Below are 23,392 nucleotides of genomic sequence, written 5' to 3' on the forward strand. Positions count from 1 at the left end.
TAAAATTATTTGTTCTAGCTCTGTGAAGAATACTGTTGGTAACTTGATAGGGATTGCATTGAATCTATAAATTGCTTTGGGTAGTATACTCATTTTCACTATATTGATTCTTCCAATCCATGAACATGGTATATTTCTCCATCTATTAGTGTCCTCTTTGATTTCTTTCACCAGTGTTTTATAGTTTTCTATATATAGGTCTTTAGTTTCTTTAGGTAGATATATTCCTAAGTATTTTATTCTTTTCGTTGCAATGGTGAATGGAATTGTTTCCTTAATTTCTCTTTCTGTTTTCTCATTATTAGTGTATAGGAATGCAAGGGATTTCTGTGTGTTGATTTTATATCCTGCAACTTTACTATAATCATTGATCAGTTCTAGTAATTTTCTGGTGGAGTCTTTAGGGTTTTCTATGTAGAGGATCATGTCATCTGCAAATAGTGAGAGTTTTACTTCTTCTTTTCCAATTTGGATTCCTTTTATTTCTTTTTCTGCTCTGATTGCTGTAGCTCTCTCCTTGATGGTTTATTCAACTTGAAGACCAGCGGTTCCCCTCCCCCTACCATAATTCACCCTGTTGCCTAGATTCAGTGACAGACTATGATGCTAAACATAGTTCTGCCAATAGGTGGCTTTGTATTCAAAAGTAGGAGATAATAATATCCTTATGGCCTTTGGTAATAAATCTTTTATTAGGGCTTTCTTTTTTTTCTTTTTGAGCAAAACAGAGCACCCCCTATTCAACCTGATAATTGAGGTTATTGTCACAAAATAGTTATTATAGAGGCAGGAGAGAGGCTGTTAAAAAGAATTACTTGATAGCTATCTTTATCCCTTTTTAATTTTTCTTCTTTGCCCTTGATTTGAGGCTGTCACACCTTCATAATGTGTTTGAGAAAAATGCTGAAGCTTTGCTTCAGTTATTTGCCCAGACTTCTCTCTCTGTTCCTTCATCCTGACTTAGGCTGTAAACCAGTGGATTTGGCAAGGATTACCTTAAGCATTACATTCAAGTTTTTCAAATATTTGAAAGTCTCATAGATATGTTTACAGATTAGAAGTGCTTTGGGATTGCATAATTTGCACATTCTAACTTTGATTTTAAATAAAAATTTTAAATAAAAAAGTTCCCCTGAGTAGACTTTTAGCGTGTTTTCTCTTTTGGAAATTTACATTTATTTGAATCTAATTTTTAAAAAAATTTCTTGTTTAATAGCATTGGCTAGCTCCTCTTTGTGAAAATGTTTATAAGGAATGTATAGAATTTAAACACTGAAAGAGTCAAGAGGGATTGGTTATGCTTGTAACAAATTCCAAATCTCAGTGGCTTAGAATTGAGTACTTGTTAATTTAAACTATTTGAAGGTTACTACTTAAGGACTTTTTACCCCCTTATTTTTTTTAAAGTACCTGTGAAAAGATCCACTTTGTTTCTTTTCATTTCTTTTTTAATATATACCATTCATCCAAAGCCAAAGAATGGAAGATGGGATAAGAATCAAGGAGTTACTTTTAGGCCTCTGGATTGAAGAGATGGAAATACTACCTGGTTGGGTCAGTTTTACTAAAATTATTGGAGATTCCTGTCCTAGGATTTTTTCCTGCCTTGACTCACCAGTAAGAGAAAACGCTGGATATGTATGTTGATTACTCGTATATTCACCAGTTGACCTGGCGATTTTCTTCCGTGTTTCACCTTAGCTCAGAGTCAAGATTTCCACTGAAGTTGGCATCACAAATGTCGATCTCTCCACTGTGGATAAGGATCAGAGCATCGCCCCCAAAACAACACGGTAGGTGGGATGCCTCCCGGGTCCAGGGAGAACCCAGGCTTGAGCTGGGAGGACAATGCCAAGGCCCTGAGGCCCTCCAGCCATCTTTTCCATGTCAGCAGTGACCCAGCTTGTACTCCAAATTAAAGTGGCTGTTATTCTTCTGGGACCGCACCAAGGGTGCCGCTTGGCATCCAGACAAACTTGGGGTTTGTCTATATTGGCAATCAGTCCCTGAACAAACTATTGTATTGTATGTATATTGTATACATTATACAAACTATTAACAGTCCACAAGTTGGGAAGGAGCTCGCCTCAGAATGTAAGTCTGCATCAGATTTATTCCCAAGCACACTATTTAGTTCAGATGATAATTAAAAAAAAAACTTTATTGATGGAGGAAGCAGTGTATTAATTTATTTTCTGGTGTTATCTGTTTTTCCTCACAATCTTGAACTTGGTTTTAGGGTCCTCATGGCCACACTCTGTGGCCCACAGTGGGTCTGAAATCAGTTGTATGTCTCATAGGTCCTTAGAGATGAGATGGCAGGTACCCAGCGCTAGGGCTGGGATTGCTTTCCTCCAGTCCATGGAGATCACTGATCAGTCATAACATTGGTGATTGTGGAACTTAGCATCTTTTTTAGCACACACTTCTAGGTCACCATTAGTAACTGATCAGAGTTCGTCTGGAACATTGTATGAAGCCCACTTCTTAGTTCTCTTCCAGATCCTTGGTAGAATGCCCATCTAGACCTCTGGGTAGAATTCAGACCCCAAATTTACTCAACTGGGGTGGCTGTAGATATCACAAAAAGGAGGGGGACCCTCAAGGTCATTTTGAAAATGGGATGTTAGCCAGAGACTAGAATCCAGGCATTTACTCCTTTTAAGTCATGTGAAAGGGCTAGGCTTTCTGTCTCTGGCTTGTATATTTTTATAGTGACATTAGAAATGAGAGCACTATTGAGAACCCACTGGAATGATGTCTGTAAGAGTGCTTTCCAGAGTTTAATGCTCTATATAGATAAAGAGTTGGTATTACTCATAAGTAAATAAGCAGGAAATATAGCCAGTTGTGAGCTCTATAACCATTGGGATTGTTTTTTTATCCTCCGGCCATCTTAACCTAAAATCTCAGGGGATAGCTGAGAAAAGTTTTCTCATCACTCCTGCCTTTGGAGAAAATGACTTTTTAAAGCTCAATTTCAGGCAGAAAAATAGTTGAAACAGTGTGAAAGGAAAAAAAAAATGCAGCATTAAAAAAAGAAAAAGCTGTCAATAGCCCTCATTCTTTTGCATCTCCCACCTCCTGGTTTCCCAACCATACTCACGTAGGCTGCTAATGTCCATCCTGTTAATTTTTTTTTTTTTTAATCTTTGTGGTTCTGCTAGCCCAGCTTTCCAGTTCGCCCGGGAGCCTCCAGCAGGGCATGTGAGTCTCTCTGGTGTCTGGCTTGGTTGAATCCTTAGATCCTTGAAGTGAAAGCCTGGAGACTCACACATAGCATTTTCCCCAGACCCTGATGGAAGTTGATTCTGTGCTTTTCTCCATCTTAGCTTTATCAGTCCCATTTGCCCTCGGGCCATAGACAGTTCTCCATTCTTTTGACCACAGAAGTGTTAGAACTGAGAGACAGAGTTGGGAGAGAGAAAATTAGGCAGCGAAGCAAAGTTGGTCTCCTTCCCTCTGTTCTCAGAGATCCTCTCTGAAGACTTACCATATAAATGTCTCTTTCAGGGTGACCTACCCAGCCAAAGCCAAGGGCACATTCATTGCGGACAGCCACCAGAACTTTGCCTTATTCTTCCAGCTGGTAGATGTGAACACTGGCGCTGAACTCACCCCTCACCAGGTCAGGAAAAAGCCCAGACAGTTCTCTTAGCATGAAACCTTGCTGTACACGATAGTTGTGTGGATGTGGTATTTAACACAGAGTCAAGAAAATTCTGAATTCCTGCTTTCAGGTCTTCACTCTGAACCCTCACGGTCTATCAGGTTCTCCCCTGTGACACTCTAAGGACTGCTGATTTTCATAGTGAGAATCCTCTGAAGTCTCAGCTGCTGGCAGAGTGATACTCAGGAGAGGAGGTTCCATCACTGGAATAACAGTTTCCTTCTCATCTCACAGCTTTTCTGATCTTGCCAGTGTGGTGTTCAGTGCAAAATAGTATACTCGCGCTCTTATAATCATTTAGAGATCCAAACAGAGACCAAAACTTGACTTGGTGGGTTTTTTTGTTTTTTATATTTTTAGCAATTGTACTTTTTAAATAAGTTTTTTCAAAAACCCAGGAAGATAGTTACAGTATGCTTGTATTTTTAAGCTGGGGTGAGTTGGACTTCTATATCATTTCATGTACTCCTTTTAAATATACTTCTCATAAATTACCAAATGAGATCATTGCTGGTTCAAACATTTTATATGAAGATATTGTAAAATAATTTTGGTAAATTTCCCATTACAAGAACGTGTAATTGGGACTTAAATTCTAACTAATTAGTCAGTACATTTATTTATTAATTCAAGTCAGTAAATGATTATGCAGATCCATTAATTTCAAGATCCTGGCCTAGATTCTTCTAAGGATATAAAGATGAGTTGCAGGAGACACAGTGCCTTGCCTGTAGAAGTAAATCATGATTCAAAAGAAAGGTTCATGAATTAAGTTCTTTATATCATAATATAATGTGTGGTCCCAGGATTTGTTTTTCAGATACCAATCATTTTTTATTAATTTTTTTGGGGGGGTAAAACTTACTGAGTATAACTTGGAGGTAGAAGGAATAGAGTACAGAGGCTTACTTGAGTAATCCTCCCCACTCAAATTGTTCTTATTCCACCAGCCAAAGTTTTTAAAACCAGCTGCCATGTCCTTTCTCACATGCTGCTGATCATTTTTTTTTTTTACATGTCCTGAGTTATTCCACTTGAGATAAAATTTATTTCATTAATTTTGATGTTTTCAACCCCTGTCCCCTATATGACACATATAATGATGAGAAAGGGCTTTAATAAATAACTCTTTCATTGCTGTGGATTAAAACACAGGAATAATTTATCACGGGGACAGGGGTTTGAACTCTTGGTTTCTAGGCTAAAATTAAATAAAAGAAGCAACCATCAGCCCTGAGTATCTTAGTCATTTGCACCTATAAACATACCATGCTCTTTTATCCTAGAATGTCTTTTTTTAAATTGAGGTATAATTACAGACAATAAAATAACAGATTTTAAGTATTCTTACTTAAGTATAGTTAATACAGTTTGTGCAACCACCACCAGAAATAAGATATAATGGATTTCTATCAGCCCCAAAAATTCTCTCATCTGCTTTCTGTCCAATTTCTCCCACCCCAAAGGCAACCACTCTCTGGTTTCTATCATCCTACATTTGTTTTGCCTATGTTTGTCCTTCATGTAAATGAAATCATTTAGTATACTGTCTTTTGTGTCTGGCTTCTTTTGCTCATGGAGAAGGAAATGGCAACCCACTCCAGTATTCATGCCTGAAAAATCCCATGGACCGAGGAGCCTGGTGGGCTACAATCCATGGGGTCGCAAAGAGTCGGACATGACTGAGCGACTTCTCTGTGTGTGTGTGTGTGTGTGTGTGTGTGTGTGTGTGTGTGTGTAAGTAACCCTGAGCCTTCTTTTAGAGAGATTAGCTAGTGTACGAAAGATATTTAAGGCAGATTAGCATTTAATTGAAGCTTTTTTCTTTCTTCTTTCTGACTATAATAAAAACATATATTGAAATAATTTTGAAAAAAGGAAAACTTTGGCAGTGTAACCAAAGTATGTTTTGCTCTGGCCAAAACAGATTTTCTATTTTGTAAGAATCTGAAAACTAGCAGTTTTTTCCTTTTTTGGAGCCCCTCTCCCCCCGGAAGTTCAGAGTCTTAACCAGTAGACCAACAGGGAAGTCCAAAAACAGCACTTTTTAACTTGTGCCTACTAAGTATGGTGAAAGCAATAGGCTTCATTTCTGTCTTCCATATGTAAAATAATGATTATTATTGAAAAGATTCTCAAACCATATCTTTTTCCCAGAGAATCTGATATAGCTTTTGTTCTCTTAGACTCCCTCCTTTCCTGCCTCTGTCTTCCCACTTGGTTGAGAATAACTGTTCTGTGCACGGCTTCATCCATGGTTGTATTGTAAAGGGAAATCCCAGAAATACTTTGAGTGTGGAAAAACAGGAAAGAACCTGGGCCCTAGTGGCCGTGGCTTAGGTGCTTTCTAGTAGTAGTCCTTGAGTTGGAGCTAGCAGACTTAATCCACACAGAGAGGCAGCATCAAAACAGACCGTGGAGCTGAGTGGATTTACTTGGAAACCTTTTGGCTTTCTGTTTCTCGTTGCTGCAGCTGCTGCACTCGTGCCCAGGCCCAGAGTGGTTGCCCCGGCACCACCATCCCTGCCCTTCTCAACTTCTCTCCCCTCCACCCCCAGTCTCCAGAGAGCTGGGTCAGCCCCACTTAGCCATGACTATTGCTTCAACTCCGTAGCATCTCCCAGGCCCTTCTCAAAATGACACTTGCCAATGAAAGCCCAAGAGAAGAAGGAATATGAAGAGAAGTCATTATACAAAACAAAATTGGTGGGATTAGGATTAGTGCAGGAAGAGCTAGTGAGGAAGTAAAACTTTAACTGAAGACTTGTCTTATCCAAGATCCTAGAAAGCCTGGCTTACAGACCTCCTAGGTAGAGATGGCATTTTGCGGGTGAGCCTGGCTGCTTGCCTGTGCTTGGCTGTGACAGGAGGAAGATCATGCATCCAGGCTCCTAAATCCCATTCTTGGCCACAATTGCAGGAACCAGGAGGCTTCACAACTCTGGGTCTCTTTCCCTAAATACTTTGATGGTTGTTGTCTGTTGCCCAGGTGTAGAGTAATGAATGAGATTTAGATTTTTTTCCTGTGGATTCAGCACTACCTGTGTGACCACGGCAACTCATTTAATCCTCCATGCCTTATGATCTGTAAAATGGAACCAATCTACCGGCTTTGTTGAATTCTTTATTTGGAAACTTCTGAAAGCAAAGCTGAGTGTATTAAGTTTTGCTGCATCTTATGTGCAGAAACCTTATTTTCTTATACCATTGGGGGATTATGTGATTAGACTTGTATCATCATATTGATAAATGTTTGTTGACTAGATAGTGTATAGCAGGTCCTACGCTAAATGCATTGCGTACTTTACTGTGAGTCTTCATACGGATACAACACATGTAGAAGTTAAATCTGTCTTAAAGATGAAGAAATCAAGGCTCAAGGAGGTTAAATAACAGCTCTTAAGTAGTGAAATCATATCTGATTGTCTTCAAGCCTGGGTTCTCTCTGACACTGGGCTGCCCTGCATGATGAGAACTCTGCCTTGCTATCCATCCCCATGCCTCCTCTCCTAAATCTTTAGCTGGAGGCACTAGGAAATTGAAAATGGGCTTCTTACAGTTTCACCTCATTTCCCTTCTTTTCACCCTCTAGTGAAGAAGTTAATTGGGCAGCAAAAGGCTGGCAGGAAGAGGAAATTACAGCCTCAGCAAAGGGCTTAAATCATTCACAAACTGGGCATTCGGCCTACAAGTCGTTGAGATTTGGCCGGACCCCTAAGTTAAATTTCTTGTACTTGCAAAAAGTACTGTCTGATCTCGGAGCTATAAGCAGGGTGGGGCTGGCTGACCTCAGAACTCCCACTGGGACAGAAGAGCTGACAGCCTGCTGCCTCAGGGATCTGGGCCCAGAGGGAGTTTTGAAATCATCAGATGAAAAGTTGTGTTATTATTCCATCCAGACATTTGTCCGACTCCACAACCAGAAGACTGGCCAGGAAGTGGTGTTTGTTGCAGAGCCGGACAGCAAGAATGTGTACAAGTTTGAACTGGACACCTCCGAGAGAAAGCTCGAATTTGACTCTGCATCTGGCACCTACACACTCTACTTGATCATCGGAGATGCAACTTTGAAGAACCCAATCCTGTGGAATGTGGTATGTGCCTCCTTTAACTTCACCCAGACAGGAGTGGCTATGCCACAGTCAGACAAAGATGGCCCCTCTCCAGGGCGTGGGCTTTGTACCCAGGCCTCTCCCATGCCACCCAGAGGGCCATAAATAAGTACACATCATGCTCGTCCCATTGGTAGTCTTAGGGGCGTGCACATGGCCTGGCTGGCATGTCATAGGGGCTTCATAAATAGTGACTGAGTGAATGAATGAAGTATATCGATTTGCCCTAATGGGTTCTAGCAGATTTCTTTAAAAGTTGTACTTGAAGAAGGTTTTCATATTACAGGCAAAACAGTGCAGGGAATACACAGATATAAGAGATAAAGTCTCTAGCTTTTGAGGTACAGTGTGCCCTTGCAGGGTAGGCTGGAGAGGAGCCTGAGGTTTGAAATCCAGTTCCAATTCATTATGGTGTGGACTAATGAATTGCAGGATATTCTAATAACCATCTAGGATAACCAGGATAAACTAATACCCTTCAGCTGCATGGTGTGTTCATAGTTTGCATAGTGCATTTCACGTACATAACTCACTTTGGGCTGGTGGGATAAGAGGAGGCTTCTTAAAAGACATGACATTTGAGCCAGGGTTGAAGAGTTGCAGGGCTTTTTCAGGATTGTATCCGAGGGGCTGTTGGATGATCACTGGGGGACAGCCTCCAGGAAAGTTTGAGGTGCTTTCAGTGAGATACGAGTGGGTCCGCTTTGCTGGAGCACCTGAATCTGGTCAAGGGCAGGAGGTGGTGAGGTGGGGAAGGTAGCAGAGGCCAGATGCCAGGCCTTGAATGATGGGTGGCTCCCTGTGCAAGACAAAGGGGCAGCTGCATTTTCTTATTGTAGTCAAAGCTCCTTTTCTTCTCGGATTTTGGGCTGTTTTTGTATGAGAGCACTTTTTCATTTCTTTTTCTTTTTTTTCTTTGTCTGAGACTAAATTATACTTCCCCAGGAGCAGTTTCTGATTGCTACTGTAACAGCCTGAGTACCAACTGGGATTTTTGTATTAAACAGCCCTGTGGGGCTCACCAGACCAGTAGAAAATTGGAACTCTTGCTCTAAAAAGCATTTTCAACAAATACTTATTTTGTTCTTGAAATTTTTACTGCCTCAATTTGTTGGCTAATGACTCAGAAGTGATTGGACTGCTTGGAGCTCCTTTCAGTCACAGTCCTGGATGGGAGTTGGGAGATACTGTCCTGCTGATGAGTTTCACCCCTTTCTCTGCCCCTGGGCCTTTCATCACTGCTTTTATTGTTTTAGGCTGATGTGGTCATCAGGTTCCCTGAAGATGATGTTCCGTCAACTGTCCTGTCCAAGAACATTTTCACCCCCAAACAGGAAATTCAGGTACATCCCAAAGGGCTTCTTCGCTAAACACAGAGGAGAAATGGACACATGAGAGAGGGCAGCAGAGCCCCAGGCACTGGCTGTGGTTTAGATGATACGTTGTAGCTTGGTCTTTGCCACCCTGTGGATCAGGCAGGGCAAATGTCAGCCCCATCCTGGAGCTTAAAAAAACAGGCTCAGATTGCCTGCCGGCCAGTTCCCAGAAAGCAGATAACTAGAGACAAAATCAGAACCTATGTCTGTTTTTCCTAAACATGCAGGAGGTTCATTCCTCAGATCACTGCTTGATGCCACAGCACAGATGGGTCTGGCTTTGCTCCTCTGTGTTCCTGCATAGACCAGGGCCGATGGAGCCCACAGGTGGCCAACTCAGCTGGAGCATAGGGCTTTCACCCCCTAGGCCAGCCCTTCCTCTCTCCCGGGATTCACCTTCCTTGCACACAAATATTAGAAATCCCTGCCCAGCCCAGTCCATGGGACTGTTGTGAGGCTCAAAATAGTTCCCAGATAAGGAAAGAATAGCTTTGAAAAGTTTCTAAAGCAGTGTACAAAATGAACACAATAATTGTTAAACAGTTGGAGCCCTGGTTAAGGAAACTGAGTGGCTCCACTCAGTGTACTGTTTTGGAGTCCTCAGAAATGATTATACTGCAGTAACAGGGAAACTCACAATCTGAAATAATGGTGAAGTGTTCCAAGCAGACTACTGACTCTTACTCCACTTAGAAAAAAGCCAAGGGCCCAAAAGGTAGAGTAGTAGTAGTATTTTTAAAATTCTTCCTGATGTTGCTATAGCATCATTTAAGAATGTGGAATGCAGTTAAACACTGGAACGTATAACCATGATGACAAAGGGTGCTAACTGATTTTGTAGGGTGGGGTAGGCAGCAGCAGCTGCCACGGGCCATATTAGAAGTCCCTTCGTGACAGTGACAGCAAAGAGGAGCTGAGGTTAAAAATTTGGGAATAGGAGTCTCACATGGAGCTGCCTTGTCATGGAGCTGGGTTGACTGGACATTGGCAAGCAAGAAAATTTCAAAATTTAAAATCGTTAATACAGCAGTTAGCTAACTTAAGTCAGCAAAATATGATGACACCACCCTGGGAACTCAGAAACATTGTGAAATCCAGCGTCCTGCCTGGGATGTGTCACCCTAGTCATCCAGATGCTTGGGTACCATTTTTGTTACCAGGTGGATGCTGCTTGATAGGTTACATCCTCTAGCCTCTAAATGGCAGTGAGTTTTGGAGGGGAAAAGAGACTTTGCCATTTGTGAGCTGGGACTGGTATGATGTCCCTGGAAGGAGACCAGTGGGAGCAGAAGCCAGTGTTGGGAAGAGGGAAAAGGCTAACGGGGTGCTCATGGCCAGGAAGGCTCAGCCTCTGGAAGGCATTTCCTCCTCTTGACTGTCATTGGGGTTTTGGCTCCTGGTATACATGGCAGCCCCGCTGGGAAGAACACATGGTAGAATATTCCTGGTGTGTCTTCTTTTGGCAGCACCTGTTCCGCGAGCCTGAGAAGAGGCCCCCCACAGTGGTGTCCAATACATTCACCGCGCTGATCCTCTCGCCCCTGCTCCTGCTCTTTGCTCTGGTGAGTTGCTGTAATTAGCATGGGCAGCGTGTGTCTGGTGCCAGACTCCACAGATGTAGCCGTTCCAAAGGAGACTGTGCTCTGGCCTCAGCACAGCTCCAAAGGGGTCCAGCAGCTGTGACCTGAACCGATGGTCCAAAAAGTTTAGAATAAATAAAACTACCTACCATAGCGGACCTGCCAAAAAAACTGATCCCTTAACAAGGGGCATGATAAAGTACCTGGTAGCCATTATAAATGGTCAAAATATGGACACGGATGCTCCGTACAAATGTTCAGATGAAGCCAAGTGTGAAAAAAGCAAGACCTGATGCTGATAGCTGTAGAAAAAATGAGTACAGAGGCTGTGCATTTCAACACTGTTTGGAGCACAAAACTATAAACAACCTAAAGTCCTCATAAAAGCAAGTGTTAAATAAATTATGGTACATCCACACAATGGAATAATATGCAGCTCACTAAAACAATGGATAAATTTATGTACTTGTCAACGGATATGCCAAGGTTGTTAAGAATGTCCTATTGAGTGAAGAAGGCAAGTGGTAGGATAGGGTGTTTGGTATCATCTTCTATGTTTAAAAACCTTAAAAAGGCATTAACTATTGGTGTTGGTCACCTCTAAGGAGAAGGCCTTTTAGGGAGTATAGAGAAAGGACATTTTTACCATTTTAACATGCTATTTGAATATTTTTTTTTAATTATCTCTTTTTCCCCTTGTCTCTTTAGAATCTATAAACGTAGATGCAGATCCTCCAAGTTCAGAGAATTTTGAGAACCATATAGAAAACTCATTAGATTTTACTTTTGGAAAATTGTCGATGTTCCTAATCCTCTGATTTTAATAAAAGAATTATTGCTTGGTCAAAATCTGAAAGGCATGCCACAAGCTTTCAGAAACCAACCCTAGGCACCTGTTATTTTGAGTAATCAGAATTTCAAAAGGCAAAGAACCCACAGTGAGCACACCTCCTCCCAGCTGCCAGTGGGTTTATCTTACCAAAACTTAGAGACATTAGCAGGGGTGTCATCACTTTATCATCAATACAGTTTTGGACCTTTCCGTTCCATGGCTTCACCTGTTTTAAAATAGAAAAGTTTGCCGTCGTTAAAAATGATTTTCAAGCACTTTTGCGAACAGGTGTTGGAATGCCTTTTTTCCTTAGGACTCACAATAGGGTGGTTGTCACTTGGACAAATTCCCTGTCCTTCAAGTATGTATGAATTTTGAAGCCCTTAGGGCTGTTTTTTGGATTAGCATGGCACAGTGTGGGTTGCCTCCCTTTCACATTCTAATGTCTTCTTAATTTATTTCTCCCCATCTTTCAGTGGATCCGGATTGGTGCCAATGTCTCCAACTTCACTTTTGCTCCCAGCACAATTGTCTTTCACCTGGGACATGCTGGTAAGCGCCCCAGGCTGCTAATTCCGTTTAACCTCCTTTGACATTTCGCCTGCCCACGCCAAAACCCTGTTAAGTAGACCCACAACCTATTAACTATAATGACTTAATAGCATAACATTTCCCTCTTCCTCCTGGCCTTTTACAACGGTTAATATGATGATAAACCTATTTGGCCCATCAGCTTAGAACAGCTGTCATTATATCGGGTTTCATTGTATGAGGCTGCCATTGGCAGACCATTTCACCCTCAGTTAATAGCTCTGTTCATTTCCAGAGATTACTCACTTATCGCATCTTTACGTTGAGCCATCTTCCTGGATGGAGAGCATTAATGCAGTTTCCAAAGGTTATCTTCCCCCACCATATCGATCTTCACATTTGCTGGCGGCTGTGTCCGGAGAGTAACAGAAAACAGTCCCTTCCACAATCAAACACGCTCTTGCATTGTCCCCTAGAGAACTTAGGACCTAAACGTTACAAGACAGTAAATTCACAAATTAGTTAAGCGTTTCAGAAACTTTTCGACACTATTGGATTGGTGGCCCCTGCATTTCACCAAGACCTCAATATTCTTTTCTGATTTCTTTGACTTCTGTAGGAGCCCTCCCACATTTCTGTAGTGTTCAGATTCCTTAGGGGTCCGCAGATGAACCACTTGAAACTCTAGGCAAATGTGTATCTCTGTTTTCCTGGGGAAAAAGAGTCTGTCTCTTTGATCAAAATTCTAACAATGGTCCGTGACCTCAAAAATGGCTAAGAAGCCCTGCTGTAGTTCATCCATCATCCTTCTGGGCAAAATCGACAGGATGACCTTTCTCTCCAGCCCAGTTACTGAATTTGAGTGATAGCCCTCCTGGGTCAGGGAAAACAAAACCTGAATATAAATTTGTTTAGAGCCATGACTTTTTGTGCCAGAGTGCTTTTTGTGCACATTCCCGCATTTGACTCATCACAACCCTGATGGGGGTGACCAGGGCAGGAGTTATGATCCTGGTTTGACGAGTGAGAGAATTTCGGCTCAGACAAATAAAGTGGCTGTGAAGGGCAGAGGCTGGGTCAGAACCCAGGGTTCTCAGTGCCCAGACCTGAGCTGCTTTTTTTTTGTAATATTTTCCTTTTTTTTTTTTTTAATATAGACCATTTTTAAAGTCTTTATTGAATGTGTTATAACACTGCTTGCATTGTTTGTGTACTGGTCTTTCGGCCACTAGCCATGTGGGGATCCTAGCTCCCGCATCAGGAATCAAGCCTGCTCCACCTGCATTGGGAGGTGACGTCTTAACCACTGGACCACCAGGGAATCCCTGGGCCTGAGCCCTTTGGGCTAAACCCTCCTCCTGCCCTCCTTGCTTCCTTCCTAGTTTCAATGGCAAATTAGCCTTAATTTTTTTTTCTATTTCTCACTTTTAGTAAAAAGGAAAAGGATTTATTTCTTTAATTCTGAGGGCTTTCATTCAGAATTTGAAAAATCAGCTGAATCCCAAATTACTAGGTTGGCCGAAAAGTTCATTGGAGGTTTTCTAGACGATGGTACAGAAAAATCCGAATGAACTTTTTGGCCAACCCAATATAACCTGACAGCAATTTTAAAAAACAAATGCAAAGCCGTCATTTAAGAACAGAGATGCAAAAACGTGGAATCAGATCACTGAGATCTGGTTCTTACCTCCGAATTTCTTGGTAGTCAAGACTGAGAAGCAAGTATATTGAGTTACGTATTTTCTGGCATCAGAGGAAAGGAATAAAACCAGCTGGTCTATAAATACAAACCTGTTGGGGCTCCGCAGTTACTGGCTTCTGGTTGTCTTCTGCCCTGGGCAGTGTCACTGTTTGATTCAGTTGGTTCTCACGACGCCTGTCCTTGTAGCTATGCTGGGGCTCATGTATGTCTACTGGACACAACTCAACATGTTCCAGACCCTGAAGTACCTGGCCATCTTAGGCAGCGTGACGTTTCTGGCTGGCAATCGGATGCTGGCTCAGCAGGCAATCAAGAGGTAAGGCTTGGGGCAGGTCAGGGGCCCAGAGTGGTTTAGAAATATTTTTGTCAGCTCTGTCCACCCAGCTCTTTGAACCAACAGTATGTGGTGAAAAGGTTCATATCCTGAGGGGCCATTGTGACACCTCAATCCAGCCTGAAACAGAAGCATTTTAAATCAGTTGTGATGGTAAGCTTTAAATATATTAAAACCACAACAGTTTATGCCCTGACACATTAGAATGAGAGAAGAAAATAATTGCTTCGTGAAGATTAAAGTGGATCAGGACAGGTGGCAGAAGATTGTAGTTAAAGTGCTAGCAGTGTAACCATTTTCTCCTCTGCCACCACAGAGAATCCTTCTCCATGCTTCTCCCATGCCCCAGAGAGGGACTCCTCTGTAACCCCAACGGCCTTCCAGAGCTTTTCCTCCTAAGCATGAGGTCCATGCTCTTCCCCTCCAAAAAACAGCATCGGGCAGAGGCCCCTGGCAGGGAGCACTGCACGGGGGCCCACATCATGTCCCCGAGAACCAGACAACTTCAATTCACACAAAGGGTCAGGGCCCAACGTGATGGCGGCTAGCTGGCAGCTTGACTTTCAAACCTGAATTAGAAGTAAATTTAAATGTCACATTGGTGTTTCTCATTGATTTGACTTTATTAGAACTTGGGTGATTTCAACCACGTAAAGGTCAATAAGAAAAGGTCAGAATTGCTTTCACCTTTGGAAGTTAACATTTTCAGACGTGCCCTGCGTTCTCCTCTCCAGGACTCTTGCTAGAAGAATGTATCTTAGTACCCTCAATGTACCCTCAGTGCTGCTGCTGGTTAAGTTGGGCAGATCAACAGAGCAGCTTTCTCAGAGACCATATGGGTGGGAGAGCCACATGTCTCCTTCCTGCCCAGATATCCATTGTGAGTGTTCTGAGGGCCTCCCCAGGAATACTGGCCCAGGGTGCTCCCTGCCTCTCCCGGGGTCGCCCGCATTCTGCTGGGGCTTCCCAGAGCACCAGCAGTGGCAGCTGGCTCAATTCTCAGCCCCTGCAGCAGCCCTAACTTGGCAGCTCTGTGCTGCATCTGAGAGAGAGCCAGGGGCTCAGCTGTTTTCTCTCAGCAGAGCCCTGTTTTCTCAGAGCAGCCCGTCTAGGCCCCCCGGAGCCAAAAGGCTGTCCTCTGCTGAGCTCTCTTTTCTGGAGTTTGCTCACACAAGACGAACAAGATTGAGAGGAGATGGGGGTGGAAACCATTTGATTTAGATCCCACTCAGCAGGAGTTCCTAATACAGATAAAATGGAGTACATTTTCTGGGGAGGAAGACCATGGCTCTCATGCCCCCTCCATCCTATATAGAAAGTTACAGCTGTCTGTTGCTGTCTTCATGAGTTCTAGAATCAGGCTTTGCCCCTGGGGAAAGCGGTGACATTAACGAAAGCTCTTGGTTGGTTGTTTGCCATTTCTTTCCTCAGCTTATTTCTCTTCTCACTGTCCTTTCTTGACTCTCAAACCCTCTTTCCTTTGGCAGGATCGCTGCAGAGCAGAGCAGTAGATTGGCAAAATATAGGACACTACGGTAAAGATGAGGGGCACTCAACCCAGGAGCAGGGCCCCTTTTCCACCTTGCCCACGTCCATGCATGTCAGTTACTTACCTATTTTCAGCACACTTCTTCCTTCCCATCCCCCCTACCCCAGAGCTGAATTCTGAGGCCATTTCCCCACCTCCTGGACCAGGGCAAAAGCCAAAGCCCCCTGAGTTAGCCTAGCTGGTGGTAACTTGGCAGCGCAGCAGCCTGGACCTGGCTTTGACTGTAAGGCTTCCTCCTCACTTATGTCCCACAGGTACTTCATAGACACAGCCCCTCTCTGTGTTCATAGGAGAGCAGAGTTGAGGAAAAGACTGATTTAACTTTAGTACTTCTTAAAGGGGACCCCTCCCACCCCCCATTCAGGACATCTAAATTCATTAAATGATGGTCCCATGGAAAATCCCGGCACACCTGGTCACCGTTCTAGGCCTTTTTGTAGTATTATCCCCTGGTTGGGCCAAACAGTGGGGTTTGGTAAGACACTAAATTATAAAGACTGATGGCCACAGATCAAAGCCAGCATCCAAACTCACATTCCTAGAGCTCAGGACATGGTTCAGGGGTGCTCCTTGTGTGGCTAAAATGCCCAGTGAAGTACCACCCATACTCCGTCTTGTCAGGTCCTCGGATGAGGATGGAGTGGAGGCAAGGTGAAAGGAGAATGTCTGATGCTTCACTAATCATCTCCTGTAGTCCAGGGATTGGCAGATGTTTTCTAGAAAGAGCCAGGTAGTAGTTGAGGCTTTGTAGGCCGTGCGGTCTCTGTTACAGCTACTGAACTCTGCCACCATAGTGTGAGGACAGCCCAGTCCACGTGAACAAGCCAGCATGGCCGTGCTCCAGTGAGATGCTATTTACAGAAACGGCTGCTGGGCTTAATTTGGCCCCTGGGGCACAACGTGTTGACCCCTGAACTAGAACAACAAAGAGAGGGGGGGTATTTGAGTTTTCAGGTCATGTTCCCCCTTTGTCCTTTGCCATGGAGATGGCTTTTGCTGCCAAAGCAATGGAGCCATCTAATTCTCACTCCTCTGGAAACAGAAATTCACAAGAGCATAGAATGTAGAGCCTTTGCACTGATGTGTGAACAGAAGCTGAACCATCTCGTTCTCAACATAGAAAGCAACCACATGTTTTGGGTTTTTTTTCAGTATTAATTCATATACAGTAAAGTTCACCCTTTTTAGTGTATAATTCTGTGAATCTTGAAAAACGTAGACAATCTTGTAGTAAATACTATCTCAACCAAGGTACAAACTTGTTTCCACCCTCCAGCAAGCTTCCATCCATGTCCCTTTGTGGTCTGCCCCTCCCGCCCCATTCCTCAGCGTTACCCATTTGGTTTTGTCCTGAATTATAGTCGCTCTCTTTGAGATTTGCTTTCGGAACTAGTCCTGCATATTGAGCTCTTTAATTCTTTCAGACTAACTGGATTAGATTTGTTTTTCTTGATTTTTAGATAGTTAACCCCCTTTTAGATAGTTAACCCCCGACCCTGCTAGCCCCAAACCATACTTCCTGAGAAAGAGGAAAGTCGCTTGATCATTTGGGCATCTGGGACTTCCTCATGTCGGGCCCTCGTCTTTTATTGGAGAGTCCCTGGTAGCCAAGCGTTTTTGATCTGAGGACAGGTATCTACTTGATCAGGCATAATAGAGGGCTAGCTTCTCAGCCACAGTGGAGGCTTGTGGGTCACCATGCTTTCACCTGTTCTTATTTCATAATTATACTGTCCTCTCTGCATAAATATTTCAGAGCACACACTTTTTTTTTGGCTGAACCATGTGGCTTGTGGGATCTTAGTTCCCTGACCAGGGATTGAACCCATGCCCCCTGTAGTGAAAGTGAGGAATCCTAACCACTGTACCACCAGGGAATTCCTGGGACACACACATTTTGAGGCACCTGGGAACCTCTGAATGTTGGCACAGAATTAGAGGCACTCAGGACGAGTTCCACACCTGTGCGTGTGTGCCCCTTGGCTGTTGGTTACTGGGTTTGGAGCATGCCATTCTGCAAGACCTCCTTGTCATCGCATCAGCCCTCACCACTGGGGACAGCTGCCTGTGAGGAGAGCATGTGTGTGAGCCCCTCGCCTCTGGTCACCAGAACCGTCCAGATCACCTCCTGGGTGCTCTCACCCTCTGGTCGCACAGTATCTGTCCAAATTATCATTGTCCTTCTTGTGTTTCTCTGTCACTTCTTGAAGTCTAGGGGAGGCTAAAGAGATTTAGTGAGATGTAGATTTAATTTTTTTCTGTGAAGTTTAGACATCCAGTCTGATCATTGACAAGAACATGACCACATGGCAGGAATATGGTGCAGATTTCTGTACCAAAAGGTCAGGATGTCATTGTCCAAGCTACATGAGGGCCATGTGTTGTTTGGTGGACCCAGAGTCTGGGAAGTTGAAGATGAGCATTCTTTAAACCCTTCCTCTAGTTGAAGTGTACACTGTCCTTTTGGCCTTACACTGTGAGAGGTGTGCCTGGAATTAATTACCTCATCTTGTGTTTTCACATATCACGCTTACTTAGGTATCATCAGGTGTGTTTCATTGTTTATTTAAGTTGTCATCAGCTTTAGTTTGAGCTGTCTTTCATTTTTCATGAAATGAGGTGGGACATAAATAAATAGGACTAATAGAGGAATGATTATTCCCTTACAAATGGGATCTCATAGTGGGAAAGGACCTTGGTTTCTCTGTTGTCACCAAGTTAAGAGCTGTAACAGTGAGTTGGAACCATCGATAATTTTGTGTTTGTCTCCATTTTCTTTCAGAACAGCACATTAGTTCCAGAAAAAGGAAGGAAGTTCTGAAGGCTGAAGTGAATATTGATAAAAGAAGCTAAGGACAATTCACAGCTTGAAAAGAGGAATGAAAAACCCCTTTATTTAAAAAGAAGAAAGTCCAAATTGTGGTTGTACTTTGCTTGTTTTTCTGTATCCCCAGCACAGAGCAGGCACCCAGATACTTGGTTTCTTTGGCATGGTGCCCCAGCAAGATGCTGTGAATATTCTGGCTTACCCACTTGTTGCATTGAAAAGTTGAAATCTGTAATTAATCTGTTAATGGAATAAAGAGAATAACAGGAACAAAGACCTGAGAGGGTTTTTTTGGTACTTTGGGGCTGGTGGGGTCTCTAGGACACATGACATGAGGCCTTAGTTGGAAAGTATGCTTGACGTGATGGCGAGGTGATTCTCCAGGACCTTTGACATTCGTCCTTCTCACTTTTCCTAACAGAAGTGAGAATTGCCTAGAAAAGCCAGCATCCTTGCTTTGTGTCCAGCACTGGGTACCACCTATGCCCTGCTGATATCTAAAGGCCCCTCTGCTTTTGCCTTCTGGAAAGTTTGGTCTTGGCGTGCAGTGGGGAAGGGAAGGGAATATCGTAAAAGAAGGCTGGGCCCATGAGCCATCTTAGGTGCTGAGAGGGACACACGCATCTTGGAAATGCCCCTTTGGAGTTGTACCCAGGACCACCATTGCACAGAGGTCATATGGTATCACCTAGGAAAGTAATATTGAATTGTGTATTCCAAGTGTGCAAACTTGAGTGTTGGGCAAGCCTACTTCACCACAGGGTGAAGGACTTTGGGCAAGTGGCTTAATGTCACTAAGTTGCCTTTTTTTTCCTTCTGTAAAAGATAATGACGGTACCTTCTCACGTGACTGAAGGAGTTTCATGCATCTGAAATCTTGGCCTAGTGCTTGGCATCTATCCAAACTGGCCCGTAGTTACACACTTGGACTCATTGCCTTTACTTCCATTAACTGAAAATAATAGGAGACTTCCCTGGTGGTCCGGTGGTTGGGACCGTGCACTCCCAGTACAGAGGGCCCGGGTTCGATCCCTGGTTGGGGAACTAAGAGCCCACATTACCACAACTAAGCCCGAGCACTGCAACTTCTGAGCCCATGCATTGCAACTGGAGAAGTTTGCGAGCTGCATCGAAGACTCGGCACAGCCTAAAAAAATAAACAAACATAATAAAAGGTAACTTTTGAAATACAGGTAATCCTCAGAGTATTTACTGAGTTTGGGGTCGGGGGAGAAATGACTTTAATCAGATTGCTTTCCAGCTTAGCTGGACTTCGCTACAGTGAGGGAATGGGGGTTTTGATTGGGGAGAGAGGAAAGGTGATTCGGGAACTCTGGGCTAATTCTGAATGGGATTCTGCGGGGGCGAGGCCCATATGGGCAGTTACAGGACTGCCTCTAAGATGGAAAAGTGACTTCACCTTTCCCAGAGGTTGCAAACTGGTGACCCATGTTTTATTTGATCCATAATTTTTTTTTTTGATTGAGTCAGTTGCTAACATTCACAAATTGAGAAAATTCATATAAAAATCCAGGTCTAGGGTTTAGGATTCTCTGGAAAAGGAAAATCAGAGCTGGCAACATTGGGCCTGATTTCTGAATGGCAACAGTCAGCTGCAGCTGAGTAGCTCTTGCCTTTGAGTGGGGCCTGCACTCTCCGCCAGCCATAGTCCCACTCCACCCCTACCCAGCCCCAGATGGTGTCAGTTCCACCTACCCTGGGCCTGTTCCCCCTACCAACTTCATGGGATTGGCACCTGCCTGGCTGCCGTAGACGTATGACTTGGAGGCCCACTCTGATGGGAAAAAGTGATGTTGGTTTCCCATGCTGTTGTTCCGTCATTCAATTGTGTCCAACTCTCTGCGACCCCAAGGACTGCAGCACGCGAGGCTTCCATGTCCTTCACTATCTCCTGGAGTTTGCTCAGGCTCATGTCCCTTGAATCAGTGATGCCATCCAACCATCTATTGTCCCCTTCTCTTGCCCTCTGTCTTTCCCAGCATCGGGGTCTTTTCAAATGAGTCAGTTCTTTGCATCAGGTGGCCAAAGTATTGGAGCTTCAGCATCATCCCTTCCAATGTATATTCAGGATTGATTTCCTTTAGGATGGACTGGTTGGATCTCCTTGTTGTTCAAGGGGTGTCTCCTAGTGTCCCTACTTAGGGATGCTGGGACCTCAACAGCTCAGAGTGGTGGGGAAGAGGGGAGAGCAGGAGAGCCCACCCACCTGGGAGTTTCACACTGAAACCAGACGTGTACCATTCTGGAAGATGCTGATTGAAGCCTGCTGGACAGAGGTGTAGAGCCAGGGCATTAGGGCCTGAGAACAGAAATAGAGTGGATGGAGGAGAGGAGGTAAGGAAACAACTGTCTGGAAAAGGGGTGGCAGGGCTCAGAGATGCCATGACTGGTTCAGGGCTGGTCTGGAGAATAAAGCACAGCAGAGGAACTTCCCTGGTGATTCAATGATTGGGAGCCTGCCAGCCAGTGCAGGGGACAATGGTTCAATCCCTGGTCTAGGAAGATCCAACATGTGGTGGAGCAGTTAAGCCGGTGTACCACAGCTACTGAAGCTCACCGCCCCTAGAGCCTGTGCTCTGCAACAAGAGAAGCCCCCGCAACGAGAAATTTGCTCACTGCAGCTAGAGAGTAGCCCCTGCTCGCTGCAACTAGAGAAAGCCCCGTGTGCAGTAACAAACACCCAGCATAGCCATCGATAAGTAAATAAATAAAGCATAGCAGACATCTGCTACATGCCGGGTTCTGGGCTTGGTTGAGCTGTGGCAGTAAGCAAGATGGATGCCTTTTCTGCCCTCAGTTTACTTATATCCCAGAGGAGACCGGGGAAAGGGAGCAGAATGAGTCCAAATCTGAAAAGGAATTTTTATCTAGAGGGGTTGGAAAGGGTAAGCTGACAAAGGAAAGGAGCAGTCTTTGCAGAGCTGGGGAAGAACATTCTAGGCAGAGAAGCAACCTATGCGAAGGCTCTGAAAGCAGGGCAGTGTAAACAGGGCAGAGTTAGCAAGGAAGAGAGTATCCTTGGAAGTTAGAACAAATACAGGGTTTTTAAAAAATTCATTTTAATTGGAGGATAATTACAATATTTTGATGGCTTTTGCCGTACATCGACATGAGTCAGCCACATCCCCCATCTGGAACCCCCCTCCCCGCTTCCACCCCACCCTGTCCCTCTGGGTTGTCCCAGGGCACCGGCCTTCAGTGCCCTGCTTCATGCATGGAACTTGAACTGGTCATCTGTTTTACGTGTAATATACATGTTCCGATGCTGTTCTCTCAAATCATCCTACCCTCTCCTTCTCCCACAGAGTCCAAAAGTCTGTTCTTTACATCTGTGTCTCTTTTGAAAGTGAAGTGAAAGTGAAAGTCACTCAGTTGTATCCGACTCTTTGCCATCCCATGGACTATACAGTCCATGAAATTCTCCAGGCCAGAATACTGGAGTGGGTAGCCTTTCCCTTCTCCAGGGGATCTTCCCAACCCAGGGATCGAATCCAGGTCACTCACATCGAAGGTGGATTTTTTATCAGCTGAGCCACATTTTGCTGCCTTGCATATTGGTGAGGTGGATGAAGTTGGAGCCTGTTATACAGAGTGAAGTAAGTTAGAGAAACACAAATACATATATATGGAATTTTTAAAAATTCATTTTTGGTTGTGCTTGGTCTTTGTTGCTGCTTGCAGGCTTCCTCTAGTTGCAGGGAGTGGGGGATACTCTTCCTTGCGGTGCACAGGCTTCTCTTGTGGAGCACGGTCTCTAGGTGCATGGGCTTCAGTAGTTTTGGTACATGGGCTCTGGAGCTTGGGCTCAGTAGTTGCGGCGTGCAGACTTAGTTACTCCACAGCATGTGGAATCTTCCTGGACTGGGGATCAAACCTGTGTCTTAACCATTGGACCACCAGGGAAGTTCCAAATACAATTTTTAAGGGCTGTGGTAAAGGGGATAGATTTTATTTTAGGACCAACTGCAAGTTTAGGGAACTTGAATTTTATGCTGGGATGTAGCAGAGGCAGAAGGAGAAGGCAATGGCACCCCACTCCAGTACTCTTGCCTGGAAAATCCCATGGATGGAGGAGCCAGGTAGACTGCAGTCCATGGGATCGCTAACAGCGGACACGACTGAGCGACTTCACTTTCACTTTTCACTTTCATTTTTCACTTTCATGCATTGGAGAAGGAAATGGCAACCCTCTCCAGTGTTCTTGCCTGGAGAATCCCAGGGACGGCAGAGCCTGGTGGGCTGCCGTCTTTGGGGTCGCACAGAGTCGGACACGACTGAAGCGACTTAGCAGCAGCAGCAGCAGAAGCAGAAACACCTTTTATGCTGTCTTTCTGGTCCTACCCACTGGGAGAAGCCTCTTGAAGCCTGCAAGGGAGAGTCTGCTTGCTTTTAGCCTAGGGATGGATCTGGGTAGGCTGCAGTTGAGAACTGGCCTAACTCTTTACTAGGACTTATGACATACACCAGATTTGTTGCTTAAATTATTCACCACTGGCAAAGATTCTTTGCTTGATCAAACTTTAGCCAGGCTCCTGAAATTTCTCCTTCACCTATATGTGCCTTTTTTTTTAAGATCTAGTTTTAGCAAGAATCCTGCTAAGCAGTTTAACCAGACCCTCCCACCTCCACGTCTGATCACGCTGATATATGATCAGAATTCTCACCCTCCACCATCTCCCAGGTGATGTCTCATCTCCCTGGTCTGTCTTCAGCCAGAATCCCCTTACCCCTGCTGTATCCTCTTCGTAAGTTTCCATCCACTGATCCCCACCCTGCTCCTTGGCTACCAATTCCCAGTAGACCACACTGTATTCGGAATTGAGCCCACTTCTATATGAGGTTTCTTTCCCGCTGTTGA

At 44.2% G+C, this 23,392-nt stretch overlaps 1 protein-coding gene and 1 long non-coding RNA gene across 5 annotated transcripts in view; one reads left to right on the forward strand and one right to left on the reverse strand.

Annotated features, from left to right (window-relative positions):
* RPN2 (ribophorin II) overlaps positions 1-18,787 on the forward strand; it is a 54,589-nt gene extending 35,802 nt beyond the window's left edge. For 2 of the 4 annotated variants that reach the window (XM_025000709.2, XM_005214778.5), the window contains exons 10-18: positions 1,702-1,793; positions 3,514-3,628; positions 7,570-7,764; positions 9,039-9,125; positions 10,625-10,720; positions 12,047-12,122; positions 13,990-14,119; positions 15,625-15,672; positions 18,469-18,787. In XM_025000709.2, coding sequence (XP_024856477.1) covers positions 1,702-1,793; positions 3,514-3,628; positions 7,570-7,764; positions 9,039-9,125; positions 10,625-10,720; positions 12,047-12,122; positions 13,990-14,119; positions 15,625-15,672; positions 18,469-18,481 — 852 coding nt within the window. In that variant the 3' untranslated portion in view covers positions 18,482-18,787. The remainder of the gene's footprint in view (positions 1-1,701; positions 1,794-3,513; positions 3,629-7,569; positions 7,765-9,038; positions 9,126-10,624; positions 10,721-12,046; positions 12,123-13,989; positions 14,120-15,624; positions 15,673-18,468) is intronic. The other 2 variants (XM_025000710.2, NM_001034604.2) reach the window with 2 other exon arrangements.
* On the reverse strand, positions 11,708-14,051 carry LOC132346961 (uncharacterized). The gene is made up of 3 exons (XR_009496989.1): positions 13,893-14,051; positions 12,408-12,589; positions 11,708-11,796 (listed from the first exon to the last, which is right to left on the reverse strand). It is a non-coding gene; the product is annotated as an uncharacterized lncRNA (long non-coding RNA).
* Positions 18,788-23,392: the final 4,605 nt, after the last annotated feature.

Source organism: Bos taurus, chromosome 13, assembly GCF_002263795.3.
Source record: "Bos taurus isolate L1 Dominette 01449 registration number 42190680 breed Hereford chromosome 13, ARS-UCD2.0, whole genome shotgun sequence".
Taxonomy (NCBI): Eukaryota; Metazoa; Chordata; class Mammalia; order Artiodactyla; family Bovidae; genus Bos; species Bos taurus.